Raw genomic sequence first — 24,080 nt, 5'->3', positions numbered from 1 at the left:
AAGTTCCATTGAAAATAATGCAATTTTGAAAGGGCCTTCTTTGAGTATCTTTTTCTGCACAGCTGATCATTTCTGCCCCCTCTAAGCACATTCCAACCATCAAAATCATGTCAGGACACCTTGTTTTTCTAACCGTAACCCTACCCTGGTGCATACTCCTAACCCTAACATGGGGGTAAAGTTTCAGTGAAAATAATGCAATATTGAAAAGGCCTTCTTTCCTTGGTTTTTCTGCACATCTCATCATTACTGCCCCTTCTAAGCACATTGCAACCATCGATATCATGTCAGGACACCACGTTTTTCCAACCCTAACCCTACCCTGGTGCACACCCCTAACCCTAATATAGGGGTAAAGGTTCATTGAAAATAATGCAATTTTGAAGAAGCCTTCCTTCAGTAGGTTTTTCTGCACAGCTCAACATTTCTGCCCCCTCTAAGCATTTTCCAACCAGCAACACCCTGCCAGGACACCTCATTTTTCTAACCTTAATCCTACCCTGGTGCACACCCCAACCCTAATATATGGGTAAAGTTTCATTGAAAATAATGCAATTTTGAAAAAGCCTTCCTTGAGTAGGTTTTTCTGCACATCTAAACATTTTTTTCCATTCTAAACACTTTCCAGGTATCAACACCATGCCACGACACCTTGTTTTTCTAACCGTAACCCTACCCTGGTGCACACCCCTAACCCTAACGTAGGGGTAAAGTTTCATTGAAAATAATTCAATTTTGAAAAAGCCTTCCTTGAGTATCTTTTTCTGCACAGCTCAACATTTCTTTCCATTCTAAACACTTTCCAACTATCAACACCATGCCACGACACCTTGTTTTTCCAACCCTAACCCTACCCTGGTGCATACTCCTAACCCTAACATGGGGGTAAAGTTCCATTGAAAATAATGCAATTTTGAAAAGGCCTTCTTTGAGTAGTTTTTTCTGTACAGCTCATCATTTCTGCCCCCTCTAAGCACGTTGCAGCCATCAATTCCATGCCAGGACACCACATATTCCAACCCTAACCCTACCCTGGTGCATCCCCCTAACCCTAAAATAGGGGTAAAGTTTCATTGAAAATAATGCAATTTTGAAAAAGCCTTCCTTCAGTAGGTTTTTCTGCACAGCTCAATCTTTTTTTCCATTTTAAGCACATCCCAAGTATGAACACCATGCCAGGACACCTCGTTTTTCCAACCCTAATCCTACCCTGGTGCACACCCCTAACCCTAACATGGGGGTAAAGTTTCATTGAAAATAATGCAATTTTGAAAAGGCCTTCTTTGAGTATCTTTTTCTGCACATCTCATCATTTCTGCCCCCTCTGAGCACATTCCAACCATCAGTTCCATGACAGGACACCACGTTTTTCCAACCCTAACCCTACCCCGGTGCACACCCCTAACCCCAATACAGGGGTAAAGTTTCATTGAATATAATGCAATTTTGAAAAAGCCTTTCTTCAGTATCTTTTTCTGCACAGCTCATCATTTCTGCCTCCTCTAAGCACATTCCAACCATTAACACCATGCCAGGACACCTCGTTTTTCTAACCGTAACCCTACACTGGTGCACACCCCTAACCCTAATATAGGGGTAAAGGTTCATTGAAAAGAATGCAATTTTGAAAAAGCCTTCCTTGAGTAGGTTGTTCTGCACAGCTCATCATTTCTGCCCTCTCTAAACACATTCCAACCATGAATACCATTTTAGGATACCTCGTTTGTCTGTCCCTAAGCCTACTCTGGTGCACACCCCTAACCCTAATATGGGGGTAAAGTTTCATTGAAAATAATGCAATTTTGAAAAATCCTTCCTTGAGTAGCTTTTTCTGCACACGTCAACATTTTTTTCCATTCTAAACACTTTCCAAGTATCAACACCATGCCACGACACCTCATTATTCCAACCCTAACCCTACCCTGCTGCACACCCCTAACCCTAATATAGGGGTAAAGGTTCATTGAAAATAATGCAATTTTGAAAAGGCCTTTCTTCAGTATCTTTTTCTGCACAGCTCATCATTTCTGCCTCCTGTAAGCACATTCCAACCATCGAAACGATTTCAGGACACCTCGTTTGTCTAACCCTAACCCTTCAGTGGTGCACACCCCTAACCGTAATATAGGTGTAAATTTTCATTGAAAATAATACCATTTTGAAAAGGCCTTCCTTGAGTAGCTTTTTCTGCACAGCTCAACATTTCTTTCCATTCTAAACACATTCCAAGCATCAACAGCATGCCAGGACACCTCGTTTGTCTATCCTTTACCCTAACCTAGTGCACACCCCTAACCCCAATATGGGAGTAGAGTTTCATTGAAAATAATGGAATTTTGAAAAAGCCTTCCTTTAGTAGCTTTCTCTGCACATCTCAACATTTTTTTCCATTCTAAATACATTCGAAGTATCAACAGCATACCACGACACCTCGTTTTTCTAACCCTAACACTACCCTTGGTGCACACTTCTAACCCTAACATGGGAGTAACGTTTTATTGAAAATAATGCAATTTTGAAAAGGCCTTACTTGAGTAGCTTTTTCTGCACAGCTCAGCATTTCTTTTCATTGTATACACATTCCAACCATCAACACCATGCCAGGACACCTCGTTTGTCTAACCCTAACCCTACCCTGGTGCATACCCCTAACCCTAACTTAGGGGTAAATTTTATTGAAAATAATGCAATTTTGAAAATGCCTTCCTTGAGTATCTTTTTCTGCACAGCTCAACATTTCTTTCCGTTCTAAACACATTCCAAGCATCAAAACCATGTTAGGACACCTCATTTTTTAAACCTATCCCAGTGATGGTGAACCTTTTAGAAACCAAGTGCCCATACTGCAACCCAAAACCCACTTATTTATCGCAAAGTTCCAGCACTACAATAAAACCTGAAAACTGAAGTCATAGCCATTGTTATTGTTATTATTAGCTTTTGTATGCTGTCCAATTAGACAAGTTCTCAGGACGGCTTACATTATTTAAAAGAACAATTAACGCTACATTTTCAATCAATAATAGAACAGAACAAAACAATAAATCACAAAATAAACATCAACAAATCACAAACTCAAAATATATATCCTTGGCAGTACACTGATCCACCATGCAAAAATATGTACGAGTTGTGGCTAATGTGTTGCGGCTTGTGATGTCTTCGCCTGGCACCACTACTTTTTGAGCATTCACATGGCCCCTATGTGCGCTTTTATCCGATGCTCGGGTTTTGGGGCCATGCTAGGGTGACTTGGCTCGCGTGCCAACAGAGAGAGCTTTGCGTGACTGCTGTGGCCCGCGTGGCATAGGTTCGCCACCACTGGCCTAAGGATTCCTGGCTATATTGAGAACAGAATCCAAATTTAAAGTTAAAATTCATGTCATGTCTGAACAGAAGCAGAATTGCCCAGGCTGAACTTCTTTGTGATTTCTGTGTTCAAAGTTTCATTATTTCATTATTTCAATGTTCAAAATTTTCTGTTACCTTTGATATGCACAGGCATGGCAATGTTTGAATGATTTGTATGGCACATAAGCAATCGTTTGACCATGGACATTAAACAACCCTTTGACCGCAGTGGTTATTATATTATATTATATTATATTGTATTGTATTGTATTGTATTGTGTTGTATTATAATATAATATTTTCCATGTGCTTTTCATCAGATGTAGGCTACAAGTAACCAGGGAAGTCTTTTCCACTTCCTTTAAAGCAACTTGTGAGCACCTGGAAAGCCTCCAGATGTTTCACCTCATAACTTTCATTTATTCTGGCCAGCATAGCCAATTGTGATGGATCGAAATATCTGTTCCCAGCTGTAAAGCATGGCTAACCTAGGAGTAAGATGAAATTACACCTTTGAAATAAGAACTGACACCAGACTGGCATCAAGCTAGTGGGATTTGATTCCCTTTTGGCTTTTCTTTCCAAATATGGATGCTTCACAAAGTGTGATGATCATTCAGCATATGATGGTGATGGATGTAGCTCCCATAGGACAGCATGTTCCTGGAATTTCTGACCCAGACAGGATCTCAGATAAGAGGAAAGACCTTTTCCTTTGATATCAGAAAGCTGCTGTCAGTCACACTAGACAGCCCAAGACTAGATACAGCAATCATCTGTCTTGGCATAAGAGGCCTCATTATAGCCTAGATGTTTCTATAGTTATTGCTGGATGATTGCAACCATGACTGCAACACAGCCATCTCTGTCTAAAAAGATAAAAAACAGGTGTGACACAAAAATAAATGGATTAGTAATAATAAAAAATATTTATTGATGAATTACAACATTCTGAACATTGTCACCTTCTATGTATTCCCCCTCCCGATCTCTACACTGCTCCATACATATTTTCCATTGATTGAAACAGTGCTGGAAGTCTTCTTGCATGAGGCTCTTCAACAGGCCTGCTGTTTTTGTCTTCACTTCATCCATTGACGCAAAACGTGTTCCCTTCAGGTCACTTTTGATTTTCGGGAACAAGTAAAAATCACAAGGAGCTAAATCAGGTGAATAAGGAGGATGATTGAGGACAGGAATTTTTTTTTTTTTTCACTCAAAAACTGCTTTACAGAAAAAGCATTGTGCATGGGAGCATTGTCTTGGCGATTTTTTTCCCCAACATTATCGCGGCAACATGTGTAGTGAGGGTAGTTCGAACACTGACTGGGCTATTCATTGGATATACCTAGCCAGTTGACGGTTTGAGAGGGTGTGCAGGAGGAGATACAGTTCTATGATGTATGTCTAGCTGACCTCCAGATGATTTTCCAGGGAAGCCCTAAGTGCAATCCGGTTATTATACTGGGTAGCACACACTGTAAGAAAACAAGAAGGCTGACATTCAGAATTCTTCAAACCAAAGAGTCGGAACCTTTTGGATCTGTGGGCATATTTGGGATTTTGAGAAATTGCTGAGAATGCCACCACAAAATAAATAAATAAATAAATAAACAGAGAATCACCCCTGTTGTGTCTGTGGATTTTAGACTGTGTCTTATTCAGCAAAACCTTTTATGTTGTGCCTAATGGACACTGCAACTTCTTGTTAATAAGGAACTATCTTATTCAGCTAATTGCTGGCAATGAAGTTAATGTTTCTTTTAGACATATGTTTTGACAATGTCTACTAGTTGTTTCTTTTGGAGGGAGGTTACTACACAGATCAATTTTGTACTGGGAAGGTCTTTAATATTAATTGATGTCTGTGGTATGTAGAACTATTTACTGCTTCATGGAAATATACAAATGGAAGAGGAAAGGGATTCTCTGCACCCCATGGACAGCTAAAAGACTGACAGTACAACATTGGAAGATAAACCCTGACCTCCTAAAATGCAGTGGATTGAGGACCTTACAGTGCTTTTGATATACAAACAAGTGGCATATAGATACCAACTTTTAATAATACTTATTTGTTGTGGTCTGCTTTTGTTGTAGTTGTTAGAATTTTGCATGCATTTCATATAGTCCATGTAAGTATATTTCAAAAAATGGGGGCAGGGCATTGGGCAGTCATTGGAACCTCTTTACAGGTGGGATTGGAGGTTGCTGTAGACTTCTCACCCTAACAACTTCCCTCTGCATAGACATAGTTTGCAATCTCAAAGCAGTAAATGTTATCTTTGTTACACAAACAGATAATGTAAAAAGTAATCTGGAAGAACAGATTTAACAAACTGATAGATTAGTGAAAACTACATACTTAGAAGATTATATCTAGTTAACAAAAGGCCCCATTCTTTATATTAGCTTTATCTTTAACATGCTATTTTACAGCTAAAGAACTAACATTCTTAAAAAGATCATGGAACAATCCATATTTAATTATAGGGGTTTAATATTTAGTAGTCCAATTTTATGCAGACATTTGCTCCAGATAACATTTGTATTAGCTATTACAAAAGCATGCTGTATTAGCTATTACAAAAGCAAACAATTACATATGCTGGACGGTAGTGTAGAACACTCAGCCTTAAATGTGAATGTATCAAAAGGAGTGGTTTGTGGTAAGTTCATTCGCAACCTCAGAAAGTTTTAGATAATTTTCAATTTAATGTTCACTCAACCCAACTTGTGGGACAATTTATCCAAAGAAAATCTTAAGGAAAGAAATGTTAATATGGCCTATGTAACTTGAATGTTTAGAAGTCTTGTGCATTTAACATGCCCTACTCAAGTGTTAACCTGATTGAAATTAATTTCTAAACACTTTAAATCTTCATGAATTCCAAATATGAGATGGAATTACTTTTATAAAAGAAGTGTCAGTTTACAAGATCTGGACAGGGCTGTCAGGGGCAGTACATTTTGGAGACCACTCATTTACAGGGTCACCATAAGTTGGAAAGAACTTGATGTTATATAACAGCAACATATTAATGTTGCCCACTGGTATGGCCTAGGCTTTTTAGCAAATCAAACAAAGCTGAATTCTAGTATAGTCCATAGTAAATCATGACTAACTTTAGTCCCATTGATTTCACTAGATCTGTGGCTATGTCTGTATCTGACTGAATGAGTAAATTAGAGCACAATCCAATAAGGTTACTCCTAATCCTCATGCTCCTTCCACAGTGTTACTCTGGTGGCAGAGGGAAGTTGAGGTGCCAGCAGGATATGTTGTTCTTCGTTGTGGCCTCTGTGCATCATGCATATGGGTGCTGCGCCTGTGCAGTGCCTAGGCTGGAAGATTAGAAAGCTAACGGTTTTTGGCAGGAAAACTCCACTCCCCTTACCCTCCGTGGTATAAATAGGGCGGAGTGTCTGCCATTTTAGTCTTTGCGACCACCGTTCACTGTGCCTCGTGCCTGGTCGTCTCTTGCTTAAATCCTTGTGCTCACTGTTCGTTTCACAGTTTTTCATATCTCGTTCCTATCTTCTTCTACTCCAAGTTTTTTCTCTTGACCCATTTTTCTTCAAACCTTTCGTTCCTAAAAAATATATATATATATATATATTATCTTACCCTCTGCACTGTCTTGTCTTTTCTATTTCGTGATGGCGCAGCGAGCAGCATTCCGCAAATGCATTGAGTGCGGTTCCAAAATGTTGCCGGTGGACCCGCATGACCTATGCCTTCTCTGCCTTGGCGAGGGGCATAGAACCGATAAATGCGGCCACTGCTTGGCGTTTACCAAGCAGGCTAGGAAAAACAGGGAGAATAGTCTCCGCAAGCTCCTGTGGGACCAGGCCTTGATGCAATCGGACCTATTGGTCTTAAGGCCTGGCTCCTCTTTGGCCGCGCCCTCTCAGCATCCTACCTCTACTGCTGGCAGCCCTCAAAGCGCCCTGCTCCGGCTTCTGCCGCTCCTCCACAGCGTCCTTCGGACGAAGGCGCCACTTCTATGGAGGCCCAGCAGCTACCTTCTTCCCCAGCCAAAAAACAGGAGAAGCGTAAGCATACCGGCTCAGATAAGCCCTCTGTGCACAAGAAGCCGAGGAAGGAAAAGGCGGACAAGCCCACCAGTAAGGGCAGAAATCCCAACCACCCCAAACACTGTGGTTCGGGTTCATCGGGGTTTTTGGTACCGCCGCCGCTACGGTACTGACTCCCTCGGGACCGGCCCTGCAATCTGTGATGCAGGTGACTCCGCCGGGATCCCTCAGGCAATCTATTCGGCCTGAGAGTGCGCCTCCTCGACAACCGGAGGAGCCGCTTAGGGAGTCCATTTCTGATGGAGAGAGCAGAGACTCCCCACTGAGGGGATGCTCTCCGACTCCAATGCCCGCAGCCAAGCCACCTGCTGATTCACCTTCGCCACCCAGACGCCGAAGTCATTCGTCTGAGCGCTGAGATGAGGATTGGCCAATGCCTGGCTATGGTGGTTTCACTGGCTGGAGTGAATACCACCTGTATGCTTATTCCCCACAGGACCATCAGTCATCATCAGTCCCGATGGAGGCTCCATCCACGTTGAGGCGTGCGGAAAGAGGACGACCAAACCTCCTCTTCCAGTGACCATTACCGCTACCATGAAGATTCGGATGAGTCGGAGGTCGATTCCACGTCTCCAGATGTGGCTATCACCTCCCAAGGTCCTGGATCCCCTGACGAACCACATGTCACCTTCACAGAACTCATCTTCCGCCTCATTTGGTCACCGGAGATCGAGGCCCATCATCGCCCCAGTCCCAGTACCGATCGCTTTTATGACATCGTCAGGGGATAGCAGTCTGCAGCCATAGCTCTTCCATTGATCACAACACTCGGCCAAGCGATGGTCCAGCCCTGGGACCAACCGGCTCAACCACAGTCTACGTCTCATTGGTACGAAGCCATGTACCGGGTTCAAAAGGAGGACATCCCATTCCTGCTCTGTCACCCAAAACCAAACTTGGTGGTGGTTGAGTCCTCCCAGGGCAGGGAGTCGAGGGGTCACATGGCCCCTCATGACAAGGAAGGGAGGAAAATTGATATGCTCACGTGCCGAGTCTATGCGACCTCTGGGCTCGGGCTACGCATATTGAATTATGAAGCAACGCTGGCACGTTACCAGTACTTCATAATGCAGAAGCTGGAAAAGTTGCCTCTTCCTTCCGGGCCATCAAGCAGACTTAGCCAGGGTCTTCATAAAGGAGGCTATGCAGGTGGCGATACAACAGCTCTCCACTGCTAGGCATCATGTGGACACTGATTCAAGGGCCCTCATCAGTACCATTTCCCTGCGGCGCCACACGTGGCTAAGAAATTGCAGTTTCCCTGAGGAAATGAAGAGGAGGATCGAGGAAATGCTGTTTGGCAGAGCAGTTCTCTCATCTATTCTTTGCTGACGACACCTCCCTCCTCCGAGTTGGGTAAGCTTGCTGATCACCCATATGTGTGATGCACAGAGGCCACGACGAAGAAAGGCAGGTTGCTTACCTGTAACTGATGTTCTTCGAGTGGCCATCTGTGCATTCACACAACCCACCCACCGGCCCCACTCGGTGTCCATGAGTAGATACTGCTTTTCGGTACCATACTGTAATATTCATGGTATCGGTGACGTTTGCTATCATATACTTTCAACCTCAAGGGGGCAAACGTTCGGTCTCCAAGACTGAATAAAATGGCAGACACTCCGCCCTATTTATACCATGGAGGGGGAGGGGAACGGAGTTTTCCCGCCAAAAACTGTTAGCTTTCTAATCTTCTGGCCTAGGCACTGTGCAGGCGCAGCACCCATATGTGTGAATGCACAGATGGCCACTCGAAGAACATCAGTTACAGATAAGCAACCTGCTTTTACCTTGGGCATGCTTGCCTATTTCCCTCGCTGCCCACTGGAATGCCCCTGAAACCGCTTCTCCAAGGTACCTGTTATGATCTTGGAGAAGCAGCCACTGCAGTTCTTCCCACACCAGCTGCAGCTGCAGGATGGTGTTCTGTGTGCAGTTGTTGGAGCTGTTTTCTCACCTCAGAAATGGGAATCTTAATTATCCTAGGAGCCATAGGATTGCTCTACCCATGTGTGATCTTCAAATGTGGTTTTATGCATCTTTAAAATAATACTAATTCACTTTTAAGAGCGTCATTTTCTTCTAGGCAACTGACTCATTCACTTATGAGGCAGCATAGAGACGTGTTCAGTTTTTGACTTGCACTACTTTGACGTCTGTATCAAAGTCATTTTAAAAAAAGTGAACAGTTATATCCAGTCTGGCAACTTGTCCACAAATCATCAAGTTTTAGCCCAATTTGATTAGATACATCCTGCACAGTGTATGCTTTCTTTAAGGTTGTGTGGGAAAAGATACTGGCTTGATAGTCATAATGGAAATATACTGGCATCTGGCACTATGATAATCTCATATTCAAGTACATGGGGATAGAATGTGTACGACATTTTCCTGAATTGAGCCAGGAACTAGTTTAATTTTATTTTCACATAATAACAAAAGGAATCCCTTAAAATGATAAAAAGCAGAAATGCTTGTTTTTAGGATGACATTACTTTCCTTGATCGTTGATGCTCCTTCTAAAATACAGCAGCTTTTTTTTACAGAAATGCAGAAGTAGTATCATTATTTTACACTCATATTATGCAATCCTATACATATTTATTCTCAGCTTTTGATAAGAGCAAAAAAGTTACCAGCAGTACAATCCTGTGCTTGCTCACTCAGAAATGGGTCTTGTTTTTTTCTGTGCAATATATTCCCATGTAAGTGTGTTTAGGATTACAGCTTCAAACACATGCAAGAAGCTTTTACGATCCCAGTGGGATCTTTTTACTTTTTTCTTGAAACAGCTGAACCAACATTCATGCCATATTTTATACTATTGAGGGACACTCCATTCAGGTTCAAAAGCAACTGGCCCTACAACATGAGAACATTGGAGCAGCTTAGGTGGTGTTTCATAGCTCTTTGACCCTGCATAATTTCATGTTTGTTTTCCAAATATTACTTACATCTGGAACATTTGAAAAATTATTAACAGCTGAATCAGATGATTTCCATCAAAATGCAAAAGCAGCATTTTTGAAGTGCAGAGAGTTCCCTATTTATGCGTTCTTGTACAACTTCAGATTCTGTACTTATTTTGTTAAATAAAGCACAATTTATCTCTTGCTACTTAAGGCTGTGATGTAAATTAGTTTGTGTTGTGCTAGAGAAAATCTCACACAGGCAGGCAGATCTTCCTTTTGACATCTTTCCAATGCCAAAGAGGCAAATTAGTGCGCAGGTCTTTTAAAAAGTCACTTGTCTCTTTTGTAGTTGGAATCCCAAAAACAACAGATAGCTCTAATTGGACAGGGTGCTCTCCAGTGCATGTATGTATAACTTGCTTGGATTTCAACTTAAGGGTGCTTCAAGATAACAGCTTTTCTGAGGTATACTATGGCTTCTGTGCATGACTGCCATGCAATTATTCTGAAAATTCGCACCTTGATAATCCAGTGTACCAATCACTGCACTGGTCACTGCTAGCTGAATTGTGCTGGCTAGATCAGCACCCACAGCAGAGGACAGCAGCCTTTCTGCCCAAAAGAGACCCAGTAGGAACAGGTGACTTTGTGTAGAATGCCATCCTGTTCTGCTTCTGGGTTTCTGGCTCCTGCAGTTGGGGAAGCTGGCATCTTATATTTTGCTAGGGCTGCACCATATTGGTTGCTACCTACATGTGTGGCACTGATTGACTACAGGGACTAAGTAGATAATTGGGTACAGCAGCTCAGTGCAAAGGAGTATGGTGAATAACAACCCTGACCAGGTTTACTCAGCAGTAAGTCCTGCAGAATTCATGTTGGTTTACTTCCAGTCAAATGTATGTAGGATTGCAGCCTTAATTCTGTGTGCCCAGCAGAGGTTGTTGGACATCAGTGAAAAGCACTGTGGGAGAGCAAGGAGATCCTAGTGCTCAGACCACATGTTCTGCTGCTACCATGGCAGGCCATTTCTATAGTGAGTTAATGAAGAGCTTTGTAAGAGATGTGGTGTGAACAATCTGAAAACATGTTGGCTTTATTTTAAGAGCATATGTTCTCTTCTGTTTGCCTTTTATTATTAACCTTGGTAATGCAAGCATTGGTATTTTTGTAAAATATTAGCAAAATTGCATAGTACACTCCTAGGCAAAAATTATTCAGAAATAATTTTTGCCCCCAAGTTCAATTGTGAATAGGATTACAGCCAGAGTAGCTTACAGACAATTGTATTTTGTTATTCCATGTGTTGGGTGTTTTCATCCTACTGTGTACATCTCACCTGAAATCAGGACCCTCTTCCTTGTAGCATATCATAATCCTCTCCATTGTGAAGTCATAAGTAGAAGATTATGATGCCAGCATTAGGAGCTGATGAAGTTGTAAAGCTTCAAGGACCTTACTCCTTGTAATATATTTTTCTTTCTTGTGTGCACTAAAACAGGGGAAGCATACACATATATTTCCAATATTATATTTAAGTGTAGAACTTTGCCACTTCTTTGCAACCATACATTCATTAAATGTTTAAGGAAAATAGTTAATTGTTAGCCTAGAAACTTGGAGGCTAAATTATTTGTGAAGATTCATCCACACACTTAAATCCTTCTTTGGCACGTAATGCTAAGCACCCTGCAAGCTGCTTAAGTTCTCACCGAATCTTCTATTACATAAACAAACATGCTCAAACTATTTTATTCAGCTTGGAATGATTGGTCTACCTATTCAGCATGATTTGTTGTATGAACAAATCTGCTTGCTAGGTTTTTATTTAGGTATTTACATTAGTTCTTGTCAGCTTTCACTGCACCTTTTTATTTAAATATTTGGAAACAGTTTTAGTGGTGTTTGCCTGGCTTTGGTAATATTCCTTCTTCATCCCTACCTCTCCACACTCATTTGTATTCAGAACAATACACATTTCTGCTGTATAGAAATGTTTGCTTAGAAAGAGAGAATCATCAACTGGATTTATTGAAAAAAATGGTCAGCTATAGCTGTTATGGATATGATCCAGTTAACGTTGGAAAGCATTTTATGTTGCATTGATTTCAAAGGGAACACGAGCGGCACAATCCTGCCAAAGTTAAGCACTGATTTCAATGGGAAGGTGATGCACTTGCATAACTCTCTATCACTGAAATTAAATGGATTTCGAGTATTTAACTTTGATTATATTGTTCTCGCTCTTCCACTAAAAACAATGAGACTTTGAGAGCTCTTAAACTTGGTTGCATTGCATGTCCTCTGACATTGCTTGAGTGCATGTTCTAATTGTTTCTGAACTCTTAGATAATATACTAAACTTTAACAATATATCTTGAGAAATATAATGTATTATTGATGATGATGATGGTGATGATGATGATGACGGATGGCTTTGAACTGCCTTTGAAACAGCTCAGCAAGGACTACTTATAAACTAATAATAATAATGTGCTGTAGTGTTCATATTCTAAGCAATATACAAATTTGATTAAAACAAACAGAACTGCCCAAAGAGTACATTTCAAAAATATCTTTATTTATGAATTATTGTAGTCCATGGGCTTTCTTGGTTATACAAGGATATACAAGTGTACAGGTTGTTTTTGCTGGCTCAGCCATGATTCTGAGCTTATTAAAAACCTGCATTTGATTCAGAATGTACACCATAAGGCAATTGTCTTCAGTGCTATTGGACAGCTAGTATGTATGTATGTATGTATGAATTTTTGACCCAGTATATAATATACATGGTGACTGTCAGTCTTGCATTTAACTCTCACAGCATCTCTGTGGAGTAGTTTGGAGGTAGAGGAAGTGAATGCCAAAGACCACTTGCTGAAATTAATAATTGTGGTGCTTTGAACTTGACTCTCCCCCTGCCAGTTCCCAATTCTGTGTCAGGCAGGGAAGGAGAAGCTCAAACTTGTTAGCCTAATTTGGCCTGCAGAGCTTCTGCACCAGGTCCACTGAGCATCCTTGGGTCCAGGGAGTATCCCCCCCTGGATCCCCTGATGTTATCTCTTATTTCACATTAAAGGTAGCAGCACGGATGTGGTGGGGGTGATGGAAGGAGCAGAGGTCCTTCCTAAAGGTCCTCTCAATGGTGGCTGGATGACCTTTGGTCATATTCAGGAGAATTGCCACAATTATCTCTGATTTGAAATTAAAGATTACAGCGGGATACAGGAGATGTGGGGGCTTGGCTTGTGCTGGAAGATTAGCACCCCTCCTCCTTCTAGCACTAAGCAGAGCCAGGCTTTGTTCTCATTCAGCAGTTTTTCTTGGTCATAGGTTATAGTATGGTTTTCCTGCTGAGAATTTGCTTATTAACTTTCATCAAAGTTAAAAGAAACTTGGTTTTTCAATCATATTCTTATTTTCATGTCCATTGACTGGAAAGAAAGCAATGTATAAGGGTTTAGTAAGAAAACAATTCAATCATTTGCTAATGTTTAGTTCTACTTTGTATAATAGTTCTATTATATGAAAGAATACAAGAACCAAGAGATACTATGTAATTTATTCCATCTTTGTTTAACAGGGTTTCAGACCAAGTCCACGCCATATTAGAAGACGTGTAGTACCTCGACTTGAAGAAACACAACCTTTAGTAGAAGTACATCAGCTGAGTGAGCAAGAAACATCTGTCAAGAAAAGAAAAATCAAGAAGAGCAGCAGAGTTCAACCAGAATTCTATCATTCTGTTCAGGTCACACCAACTCGAAAACCAGTAGGTATTTCTTCCATTCTTTAGCACAAGGGTCTGTAGAAATATGGTAGAGCACCTCTCAACAAAGCCTTTATGTCAGCTTCAGGCTATTCATAAATAAGTAGCCCTAAATGTGATAGCTGCCTAAGATGGAGCCCTTTCCCATCAACATGTGGTCTTCAAATGCCACTATCACACTACTGTGTGCCAGCAAAGTAGGTGAATAGAGACTTGGAGACGACAGAGAGGTTCCTTTTAGAAACAGCAGGCATACCCAGTTCCCTGCAAAAATGCCAGGCCTCAGTACATGTAACTAGCACCAAGGGATATTGATGTAATTAGGAAAAGAAATGAACAGAAAATAAAACTACTAAGATCACACTCCCCTTATAAAAGTCTGTAGTGTGACCATACTTGTTATACCATGGTCACAGGCCTGGTCACTATACCTCAAAAAGGATATTGTAGAGCTGAGAGATGTGAAGAAAAATCCCAAAGGGATCAAGGAAATTAAATTTCTTCCCTACAGAAAGATGTATAGCACCCGGAGATTTACGTTTAGAAAAAAGGCAAGTAAGGAGTGGGTACTGGCAGAGGCAGTATAGAATTATATTTTATCCATGGGGGGTAAGTTGATAGGGAGATATTTCTCTCCCTGCCTTATAATAGTAGAACATGAGTTTTGAATTGGTGGGGAATTCAAAGCTACCAGTTATTCCTTTGCAGAGGCCTTTAAAGACCTCTCTGGTCATTCTGGGGCCTGATATGATTAGCCAATTACTTTTCTTTTACTCTGGATCTTTTTAAAAAAATATCTTTTAATGTTCTTTTATGGGATTTTAAATTAATTTTTAATTCTTAATGTTTTATCTATTGGATTTTATTGTTTTTATATTTAGTTGTAAACCAGCCAGAGAGCATAGGCTACAGGTGGCTTAGAAATGAAAATAATAATAGTAGTAGCAGTGGTGAGGATAACTATATATTATCTTTAGTATTGGAGGTGGCATGCCTCTGTATACCAGTTACTGGGGAACATGAGTACCAGGGTGCTATTGTCCTCATATCCTGCTTGTGGGTTTCCCATGAGCAACTGGTTGACTGCTGTAAGAAAAGAATGCTGGACTAAATAGGCCTTTGATCTGATTGAGCATGGCTCTTATGTATGACCTTTAGACCAGCACTGAGTATCAGTAACTCCCTCCTGGTTCCACATCCACCAGGAACTCCAATAATTACAATCTGGCTTTGGAAAGACAACAAGGACAGCAGTTTCTCCTGCTTTGGAGAATCATACCAGCACTTAGAAATACTACTTCATTAATAATATTATTCATTGTGGGATCCAAATGTGAGGCAGAATGCAACATACAAGTGTTTCTAGCAAACAGTAGGCTATACCTACAGTCTTCATCTATTTGAGGAGATCTAAGTGACATTTTGCAGACCATTGTGGGAAATAGAATGATGGATGAAGTGGAAGCTTGTTCAGATATAATAAGATAATTCTTCTGTTCTCAGTAAAGATTTAGAGCATTAGCAGTTGTCATTCACCTGAACAAAACTCATGAAATTCAAAAGTGCTTCCCTGTTTTTCATTCAGTAATCATAGCACTCTGCATGGATGTTGAAAAGTTGTTTTTGTTTTGTTAGGGTTTTTTTTTTTTTTTTGGCCTTGCCGTGTTCTGTGGGCTGCAGATTTTTTTGGGCAAAATATTTTTTTTTGTTTTTGGGTCGCGATGGGTCGGACACAACTTCGCGACCCCATGGACAACATTCCTCCAGGCCTTCCTGTCCTCCACCATCCCCTGGAGTCCACTTAAGCTCACACCAACTGCTTCAGTGACTCCATCCAGCCACCTCATCCTCTGCTGCCCCCTTCTTCTTTTGCCGTCCATCCTTCCCAGCATTAGGCTCTTCTCCAGGGAGTCCTTCCTTCTCATTAGGTGGCCAAAGTATTTGAGTTTCATCTTCAGGATCTGGCCTTCTAAAGAGCAGTCAGGGTTGATCTCCTCTAGGACTGACCGCTTTGATCGCCTTGCAGTCCAAGGGACTTTCAGGAGTCTTCTCCAGCACCACAATTCAAAGGCCTCAATTCTTCGGTGCTCAGCCTTCCTTATGGTCCAACTTTCACAGCCATACACTGCAACTGGGAAAACCATAGCCTCGACTATATGCACTTTTGTTGGCAGGATGATGTCTCTGCTTTTTAGTATGCTATCTAGATTTGTCATAGCTTTCCTCCCAAGGAGCAAGCATCTTTTAATTTCTTGGCTGCAGTCCCCATCTGCGGTGATCTTGGAGCCCAGGAAAATAAAATCTGTCACTACCTCCATTTCTTCCCCATCTATTTGCCAGGAAGTGAGAGGACCAGATGCCATGATCTTAGTTTTCTTAATGTTGAGTTTCAAGCCAATTTGAAACTCAATGCTCACCTCCTTCATCTGTATCAAGAGGCTCTTTAGTTCCTCTTCACTTTCTGCCATGAGAGTGGTATCATCTGCATATCTGAGATTGTTGATATTTCTCCTGGCAATCTTAATTTCAACTTGTGATTTATCTAGCCCCATCTTTCTCATGATGTGCTCTGCATATAAGTTAAACAGGCAGGGTGGCAGTATATAGACTTGCCATACCCCTTTCCCAATTTTGAACCAATCAGTAGTTCCGTGCCCAGTTCTCACTGTTGCTTCTTGACCCGAATATAGGTTTCTCAAGAGAAATATAAGATGATCTGGTACTCCCATCTCTTTAAGAACTTACCACAATTTGTTGTGATCCACACAATCAAAGGCTTTAGCATAGTCAATCAAGCAGAAATAGATTTTTTGGAACTCCCTAGCTTTCTCCATGATCCAGTGGATGTTGGAAATTTGATCTCTAGTTTCTCTGCCTCTTCGAAATCCTGCCTGTACTTCTGGTAGTTCTCAGTCCACATACTGCTTGTAGGATTTTGAGCATAACTTTGCTAGCATGTGAAATGAGTGCAATGGTGCGGTAGTTTGAACATTCTTTGGCATTGCCCTTCTTTGGGATTGGAATGTAAACTGACCTTTTCCAATCCTGTGGCCACTGTTGAGTTTTCCAAATTTGCTGGTGTATTGAGTGTAGCACTTTTACTGCATCGTCTTTTAGGATTTTGAATAGCTCAGCTGGAATACTGTCACCTCCACTGGCTTTGTTGTTGCTCAGACTTGCTAAGGCCCATTTGACTTCACATTGCAGGATGTCTGGCTCGAGGTCAGTGACCACACCATCGAGGTTATCAGGGACATTAAGCTCTTTCTTGTATAGTTCTTCTGTGTAGTCTTGCCACCTCTTCTTAATCTCTTCTGCCTCTGTTAGGTCCCTGCCATTTTGATCCTTTACCATGCCCATCTTTGCATGAAACTTTCCCTTCATATGTCCAATTTTCTTTAAGTGATCCTCCCTATTCTATTGTTTTCTTCTATTTCTTTGCACTGTTCATTTAAGAAGGCATTCTTATCTCTTCTAGCTATTCTCTGGAATTCTGCATTCAATTGCCCTTGCCTTTAGCTTCCCTTCATTCCTCAGCTATTTGTAAAGCTTCCTCAGACAGCCATTTTGCTTTCTTGCATTTCTTTTTGGGATGGTTTTAGTTGCTGCCTCTTGTGCAATGTTGCAAACCTCCGTCCATAGTTCTTCAGGCACTCTGTCTCTTAGATCTAATTCCTTAAATCTATTTTTCACCTCCACTGTATATTCATCAGGAATATGATTTAGGTCATACATGAGTGGTCTTGTGCTTTTCCCTACTTCCTTAAACTTAAGCCTAAATTTTGCAACGAGAAGCTCATGATTTGAGCCACAGTCAGCTCCTGGTCTAGTTTTTACTGACTGTATAGAGCTTCTCCATCTTTGGCTACAGAGCACATAGTCAATCTGATTTCTGTGTTGACTGTCTGGTGATGTCCATGTGTAGAGTCGTCTCTTGGGTTGTTGGAAAAGAGTGTTTGCTATGACCATTGTATTCTCTTGACAAAATTCTTCCAGCCTGTGCCCTGCTTTATTTTGTACTCCAAGGCCAAACTTGCCTGTTATTCTGGTTATCTTTTGCCTTCCTACTTTAGCATTCTAATCCCCTATGATGATAAGGACATCATTTTTTGGTGTTAATTCTAGAAGGTGTTGTAGGCCTTCATAGAACCGGTCAACTTCAACCTCTTCAGCACCAGTGGTTGGGGCATAGACTTGGACTATTGTGATGTTGAATGGTTTGCCTTGGATTCGAACTGCGATCATTCTTTCATTTTGGAGATTGTATCCCAGTACTGCTTTTCCTACTCTTTTATTGACTATGAAAGCTACTCCATTTCTTCTGAGGGATTCTTGCCCGCAGTAGTATACCTGATGGTCATCTGAATTAAATTCACCCATTCCAGTCCATTTTAGTTCACTGATCCTAAGATGTCGATGTTCAGTCTTGTCATCTCTTGTTTGACCATATCCAGCTTGCCTTGAGTCATAGATCTTACATTCCAGGCTCCTATGCTATATTGATCTTTACAACATCGGACTCTCCTTTCACCACCAGATACATCCGCAACTGAGTGTCCTTTCGGCTTTGACCTGGTCGCTTCATTCTTTCTGGCGCTACTAGTACTAGCCCTCTGCTCTTCCCCAGTAGCATACTGGACACCTTCTGACCTGAGGGGCTCATCTTCCAGAGTCATATTTTTTTGCCTTTTGGTACTGTCCATGGGGTTTTCATGGCAAAGATATTGGAGTGGGTTGCCATTTCCTTCTCCAGTGGATCACGTTTTGTCAGAGCTCTCTGCTATGACCTGTCCATCTTGGGTGGCCCTGCACGGCATAGCTTCGCCACAGCAAGGCAGTGATCCATGAAGGGGGAGCTAAATATTATTGGTGCTAAAATACTCTTTAATGGTATTTTATTAGAATATTTATTTGCTCTATTGTATTTGTTGTGTGCATATATTTAAATTATTTTTATGTTGTACATCACTGTGAAAGGATTCTACCTTTAAAAATATTTAAAATAATTTAATAACCTTTCAAAGCCTCAAAAGGCTGATTTTTTAAAGCTCCAAAGAACTGTGTGATACCTGAGCCACTTGCCAACTGGGCAAGCCTTGGATGCAAGAGAACTCTGCAGTCCCTGAGTTTCTCCTTTGGATCCCAAGGCATAAGAGCTTTCCCTAGGCTTCAGCCTCTGATTAGCTATTCCACTGCATGAATCCCTAGAGATTTCAGCTAGAGGAAATGAACTTTTCAGTGCTCATGCGTATTTTTGGCTTGACTTTGAATTAGATTTCAAACTGGTCATATAGTCCGTCCGTCCCCATTTTTATTTTATACCTTGAAAAACAGTAACATATGGCCCTGTGTTGCATTAAACAAGCATGAAAGGATGCCTGAACAGGTCCAAATCATAGTTGGGCAGCTTGTGCCCTTCCAGATCTTTTTGACCTAGAGTTTCCATCAGCCAGCATAGCCAGGAGTGAGAGATTATGAAAGCTGTAGTAGGCCAAAACATCTAGACACTGAACCACAAGTTGTTCACCCTGATCTAAATGAGCATGTAGTATGTTTCAGCAGAGTACCAGTTCTAAGTGGCTAATCTTATTTCCCTGTCTTGTATAGGCAGATCTCCCTCCCTCCCTCCCTCCCTCCCTCTCAATCTAGCCAGCATTCTTATGAATGTTAGTAGGAAAAATGTGAGATTTTATTTTTTTATGAGAAACAGTGGGACTTAAACGTGTTTTAGGTTGCTTACTCTCAGTCTTTCATTCTAAAATTGCTCCATTATCTAGATACTACTTCTGCCCTTATAGTCCTATTAAGCATCATTTTTCTGATGCTTCTGCCATGAACGGGTTAAAATGTCATTTTATATCCAAAGGTTGCAAACTGTATAGGGCTTTGTCATCTGCTCCTTCTGAATAGATGCTATTGCATCTGTCAAAAAGCCATTCCTGAGGGATGTGAGATCATCAAAAACATAATGTGATGGGTGGGGGAGAAGTCTGGACAAGTGAGAGGGTTATAGAAACTGCATGAGTGAAGGTGTCTTCTGCATGCCTTACGGGCTGTTTGGATACAAACAGTGACTTGGTTTGCATGATCTGCGAAGGAGAGAAGCCATGGAAGTTTCTTTTGCATCCTGCACACATGCTGGTTGTGTGCCGCCTCATTTCCATAACTTTATGCTGTCCAAATTTGGTGAGATGGGTGGCAGGGGAGGCTGTCAAACTACACCACAACTCATGTCTTGGCCTGTAGATCTGGGGTGGTTTGGAAACCACCTTCACTGCCCACCCTCTCGAGGCTTAATAGCCCAGCAACCCTTTTAGATGATCTGGAACCCACTTCTGTAATTATGGAAATGAGGCAGGCATGCATGTGTGGGACAGGGAAAAGAATCCACTGTAGCTTCCTTTTTCTCTCATCATACAAATCCAGTTAGTTCTTTTAAAGAGGTTCTTCCACTTTTAATGTAAGCAAGTAAACAAAGGAGAAAATGACGGTTAGTCAACTAATCAAGCACTGGCTAGTCAACTAATCAGCTAATATCCTTTCTCTACCCTGTATTGAGGATGGAGGGAATGCCTACCATTTCTACAAAGATAATTGTTTGATGAAATCTCTTTCACTGTTCTAAAAATGATGCCCACTGTTAATATTGCTATTGCCAGTATTGTCAAATATTAATGTGACCGTTTTGCATTTATCCAGTCCCCAAAAATAATCAGACAGAAACGGTAACTTGTACTGGAGGGAAAGAACAAGTGCACTCTCAGCTTGAATTGGTGTGGGTGATGTGTTAGTGGCAGCAGAAAGCAGGGGAATAATAATAGTAATAACAATAATTTATTTAGTGATGTCTAGTGTGCAAAGTGCTCTATGTCAGCCATCCAGCCATCCAACAGCCTAGCCTGTAAGCCAAATAAGCACTATTGTTACCACCCATAGTGCAGTTGGGATGACTGAGGCTAAGAGAGTGTGGCTTGCTTGAGGCCACCTGGTGAGTTCATGGCCAGATATGGAATTCCAGTCAAGGTCTTGCTGACTGTAGCTTTGTCTAGCATATAGTGAGCAAGCATGATGTAAGGCTTGAGCAAGCGTTCCCATGGGACATGACTTGTGCCAGCTGGGTGGATGATGATGATTCAGAGGATGAGAATTTTAGTGGGACTGAACAGCAGGTGTTGCCTAAGGTCTTGGGGGCCAACAGGAGGGCATGGAAGTAGATGAGATTAGAGCTAGACAGGACATGGGGAAGTGCTGCTAGACTTTGGGAATGGGAGGGAAATACAGCCAGCAGGAGCTGCCACTAAGCGTGGAGAGTCCTCAAATGGGGATCTCCCAGTCTCTTCCAAGCTGGGTCCTGTGGCTAGGTGGCAACAGAAGTGAGAAGCGCAATTGGATGTGAAGCATGTAGAATGGAGGCATGAATGCTTCCACTGAGCCCCTCCCCAAGGGTTGGGACACAAGCGCTTGGAACACGAAACACTCTTAAGAAGGAAGAAAGCCCAGCTCATGACATAGCAATGCCAGGACTGGGGGTGGTTAAGTAAGCAATCCCTCAAAATATATTTGCAGGATAATTAAGAGGCTGGTGCTGTGGAGTTAGGATATGGAATATGCTACACTATGAGTTACTCAAATGCTGCAACAGTAAATATACATTACAGTAAACATGGACAGTTATGACCGCATGAGTTTCATAACTGGTTAGGCATTTGAATCTGAGTTTTCAAAATCCCTACTCGTATGCCAGGCACAGCAAACACACAAGGAGAGGGAAAGCACTAGCCCCATCCTTTCCTGTTGTCCCACTAACTCCCTCTTCCCCTGTTACACCATACTGACTCTCAGGGAGCTCTCCACAAGCTGAGTATGACTAGCATAAAGATGGAGTTTGCTGTACTGGGTAAGTTTGCTGTACCCGGTTTGCTGTACTGGGTAAGAAGATGCCCAAATAGGGCGTTTGTTCACATGGATCCAGTTGGCTAGATATTTGATACTGTTTGATACCTTTCAGTTCGTTGCTCCATTTTTCAATTTTTATACCCTTATTTTATACCCTTACTATGTTCTTATTGAGCAAACCCTTTTCCCCATCTCCTATCAAGTTGTTTTGTCTTCCTATATTTTCTTCTTCATTCTGTTCCCTGTTAGGTCTCTGTATCACTGCTACTGTGCATTCCTTCCTTCATTCCGTACCATTAGGCTCCTTTGTTTTTCTCAATTTTTCAATATTGCTCCTTAGAAAAAGAAAAATCTTTCCACAACCCACTGGACTTTGCTGGGTTGATGAAATCCTGACCCAGCATAGCAAGGATAATTGATTGACTACCCCGATTGCCAGCCTGTGGCGCAAAGTACTAGAAATGCCAAATTTATTTATTTATTAAAAGCGTTTGTATGCCGTCCTATTATACAAGATCTCAGAGGGATTAACAATATGAAATCTCTACAAATAGCTTTCACACACTGCAGAAGGGGTCAGCCGGGTCACTCCAGTGCTCCATAGCTTCCAGCATACCTTGGGATTGCAGAGCCCACTGGTGAAAAGAAGAGGGCAGGTGGCAATCTTACTGAATGGTCATGCGTTTCAGCAGCTTTTCTGTCATCCTTGACACATTCCATGAATGTTGCTAATAAGCCCCTACTTGCGAGATAAATGCCCTTCGATGTTTCTAAATGCCTTAAATGGTATTTTGACTTGTGTAACAATTGCGGTATATATATCTTATGGTTCATTTAGTCATCCCAGAATCTGGTTTCTCAAGGACCATGTAAAGTCTAAATCAGCCTTCCCCAACCTTGTGCCTACCACACACATTTGGACTGTAGTACCCAGAATTTCCAATCAATGGCACCGCTGGATGGGAATTCTGGTAGTTGCAGTCCAAATTCCTCTGAAGGGCACCAGGTTGGGGGAGGCTGGTATAAACCACTTTATCCTTTAGTAAAAGCAAAACTGAAACTCTATTCAATACTTGATCATTAGTGTACACTGTAGACTGAAATGCCTATTTATTTCTTAACCTTCTTGGCGGGCTGTGACAGAAAAATAATTTTCAGTCTATTTTTATATCCTCAGTGAACTTAGTAAGGAGACAAACGTGCGTGCGTGTGCGTGTACAGAAACACAGGTAAACAATGCTGCGCAAGACAGACTAATGGACTGAGTCATCAGAAGGCAGCTTCCTTGTGGGAAGACCCGCAGCTCAATGGCAGAGCATATGCTTTGCATGTAATATGTCCCTGGCATCTCTACACATGGCTGAGAAACTCTTTCTAAAACTCTGATGACGGTTTCAAGCTAGATGTCTCAGCTATAGGGTAGCTTCATATACTCCTATATGAGGGCAGATACATTTTAATAGTAGGATCAACAGAATGCAAAACTCAGGCATCAGCTAAGTGGCTGCTGTTGTCTTGATTTTTCTTCACACAATCAACAAAAGTCTTTGTCTCATAAATGAAAAAGAATATGTAGCTCAATCACAGATGTTTCCTTTTCCTGCATTACTGCTTGAAGTAATGGGTAGACAGTATATTATTCTATTGTGTCTTGTAAACACTGTCCCCCCAACAGGAAAAGGAGCTCTTTATACTAGTAACTATGTACAGTAGGTATATTTCTAAATGACTTAACAGACCTTACTACTGTATAGGAGCTGATGATTGAAATATTGTTTCTCTAGGTTGTATTTTGAATTGCCATTAACCCAGTAGCTGGCAAATTCTTTCAGAATTAATTTTGTATTTTGTAGTACCTTTTGCTACAGCTATGATAAAACAACAGCCAAATGCTTTGTTTCAAGAATAGAACGTACATTGGAGCTCTGTTTTCAGGAAAGCCTTTAGCATCTAGTTTGGTTAATGAAAATTAACTTAGTAAAAGGACAGTAGCAAGAAATACATCTTGCTTGATATGGGGTTTGAGCTTTGATATTTTAAGAGCTCAG

General features: G+C 41.4%; 1 protein-coding gene across 21 annotated transcripts in view; it reads left to right on the top strand.

Annotated features, from left to right (window-relative positions):
- The window catches only part of DST (dystonin), a 370,183-nt gene that overhangs the window by 34,204 nt on the left and 311,899 nt on the right, over positions 1–24,080 (top strand). For all 21 annotated transcript variants that reach the window (XM_044421565.1, XM_044421571.1, XM_044421551.1 and 18 more), the window contains exon 3: positions 13,951–14,139. In XM_044421565.1, coding sequence (XP_044277500.1) covers positions 13,951–14,139 — 189 coding nt within the window. The remainder of the gene's footprint in view (positions 1–13,950; positions 14,140–24,080) is intronic.

This window comes from Varanus komodoensis, unplaced genomic scaffold, assembly GCF_004798865.1.
Source record: "Varanus komodoensis strain SLA01 unplaced genomic scaffold, ASM479886v1 scaffold12, whole genome shotgun sequence".
NCBI classification, from domain to species: Eukaryota; Metazoa; Chordata; class Lepidosauria; order Squamata; family Varanidae; genus Varanus; species Varanus komodoensis.
The sequence above is the reverse complement of the archived record's forward strand: the minus strand, read 5'-3'. Positions and strand labels throughout refer to the sequence as shown.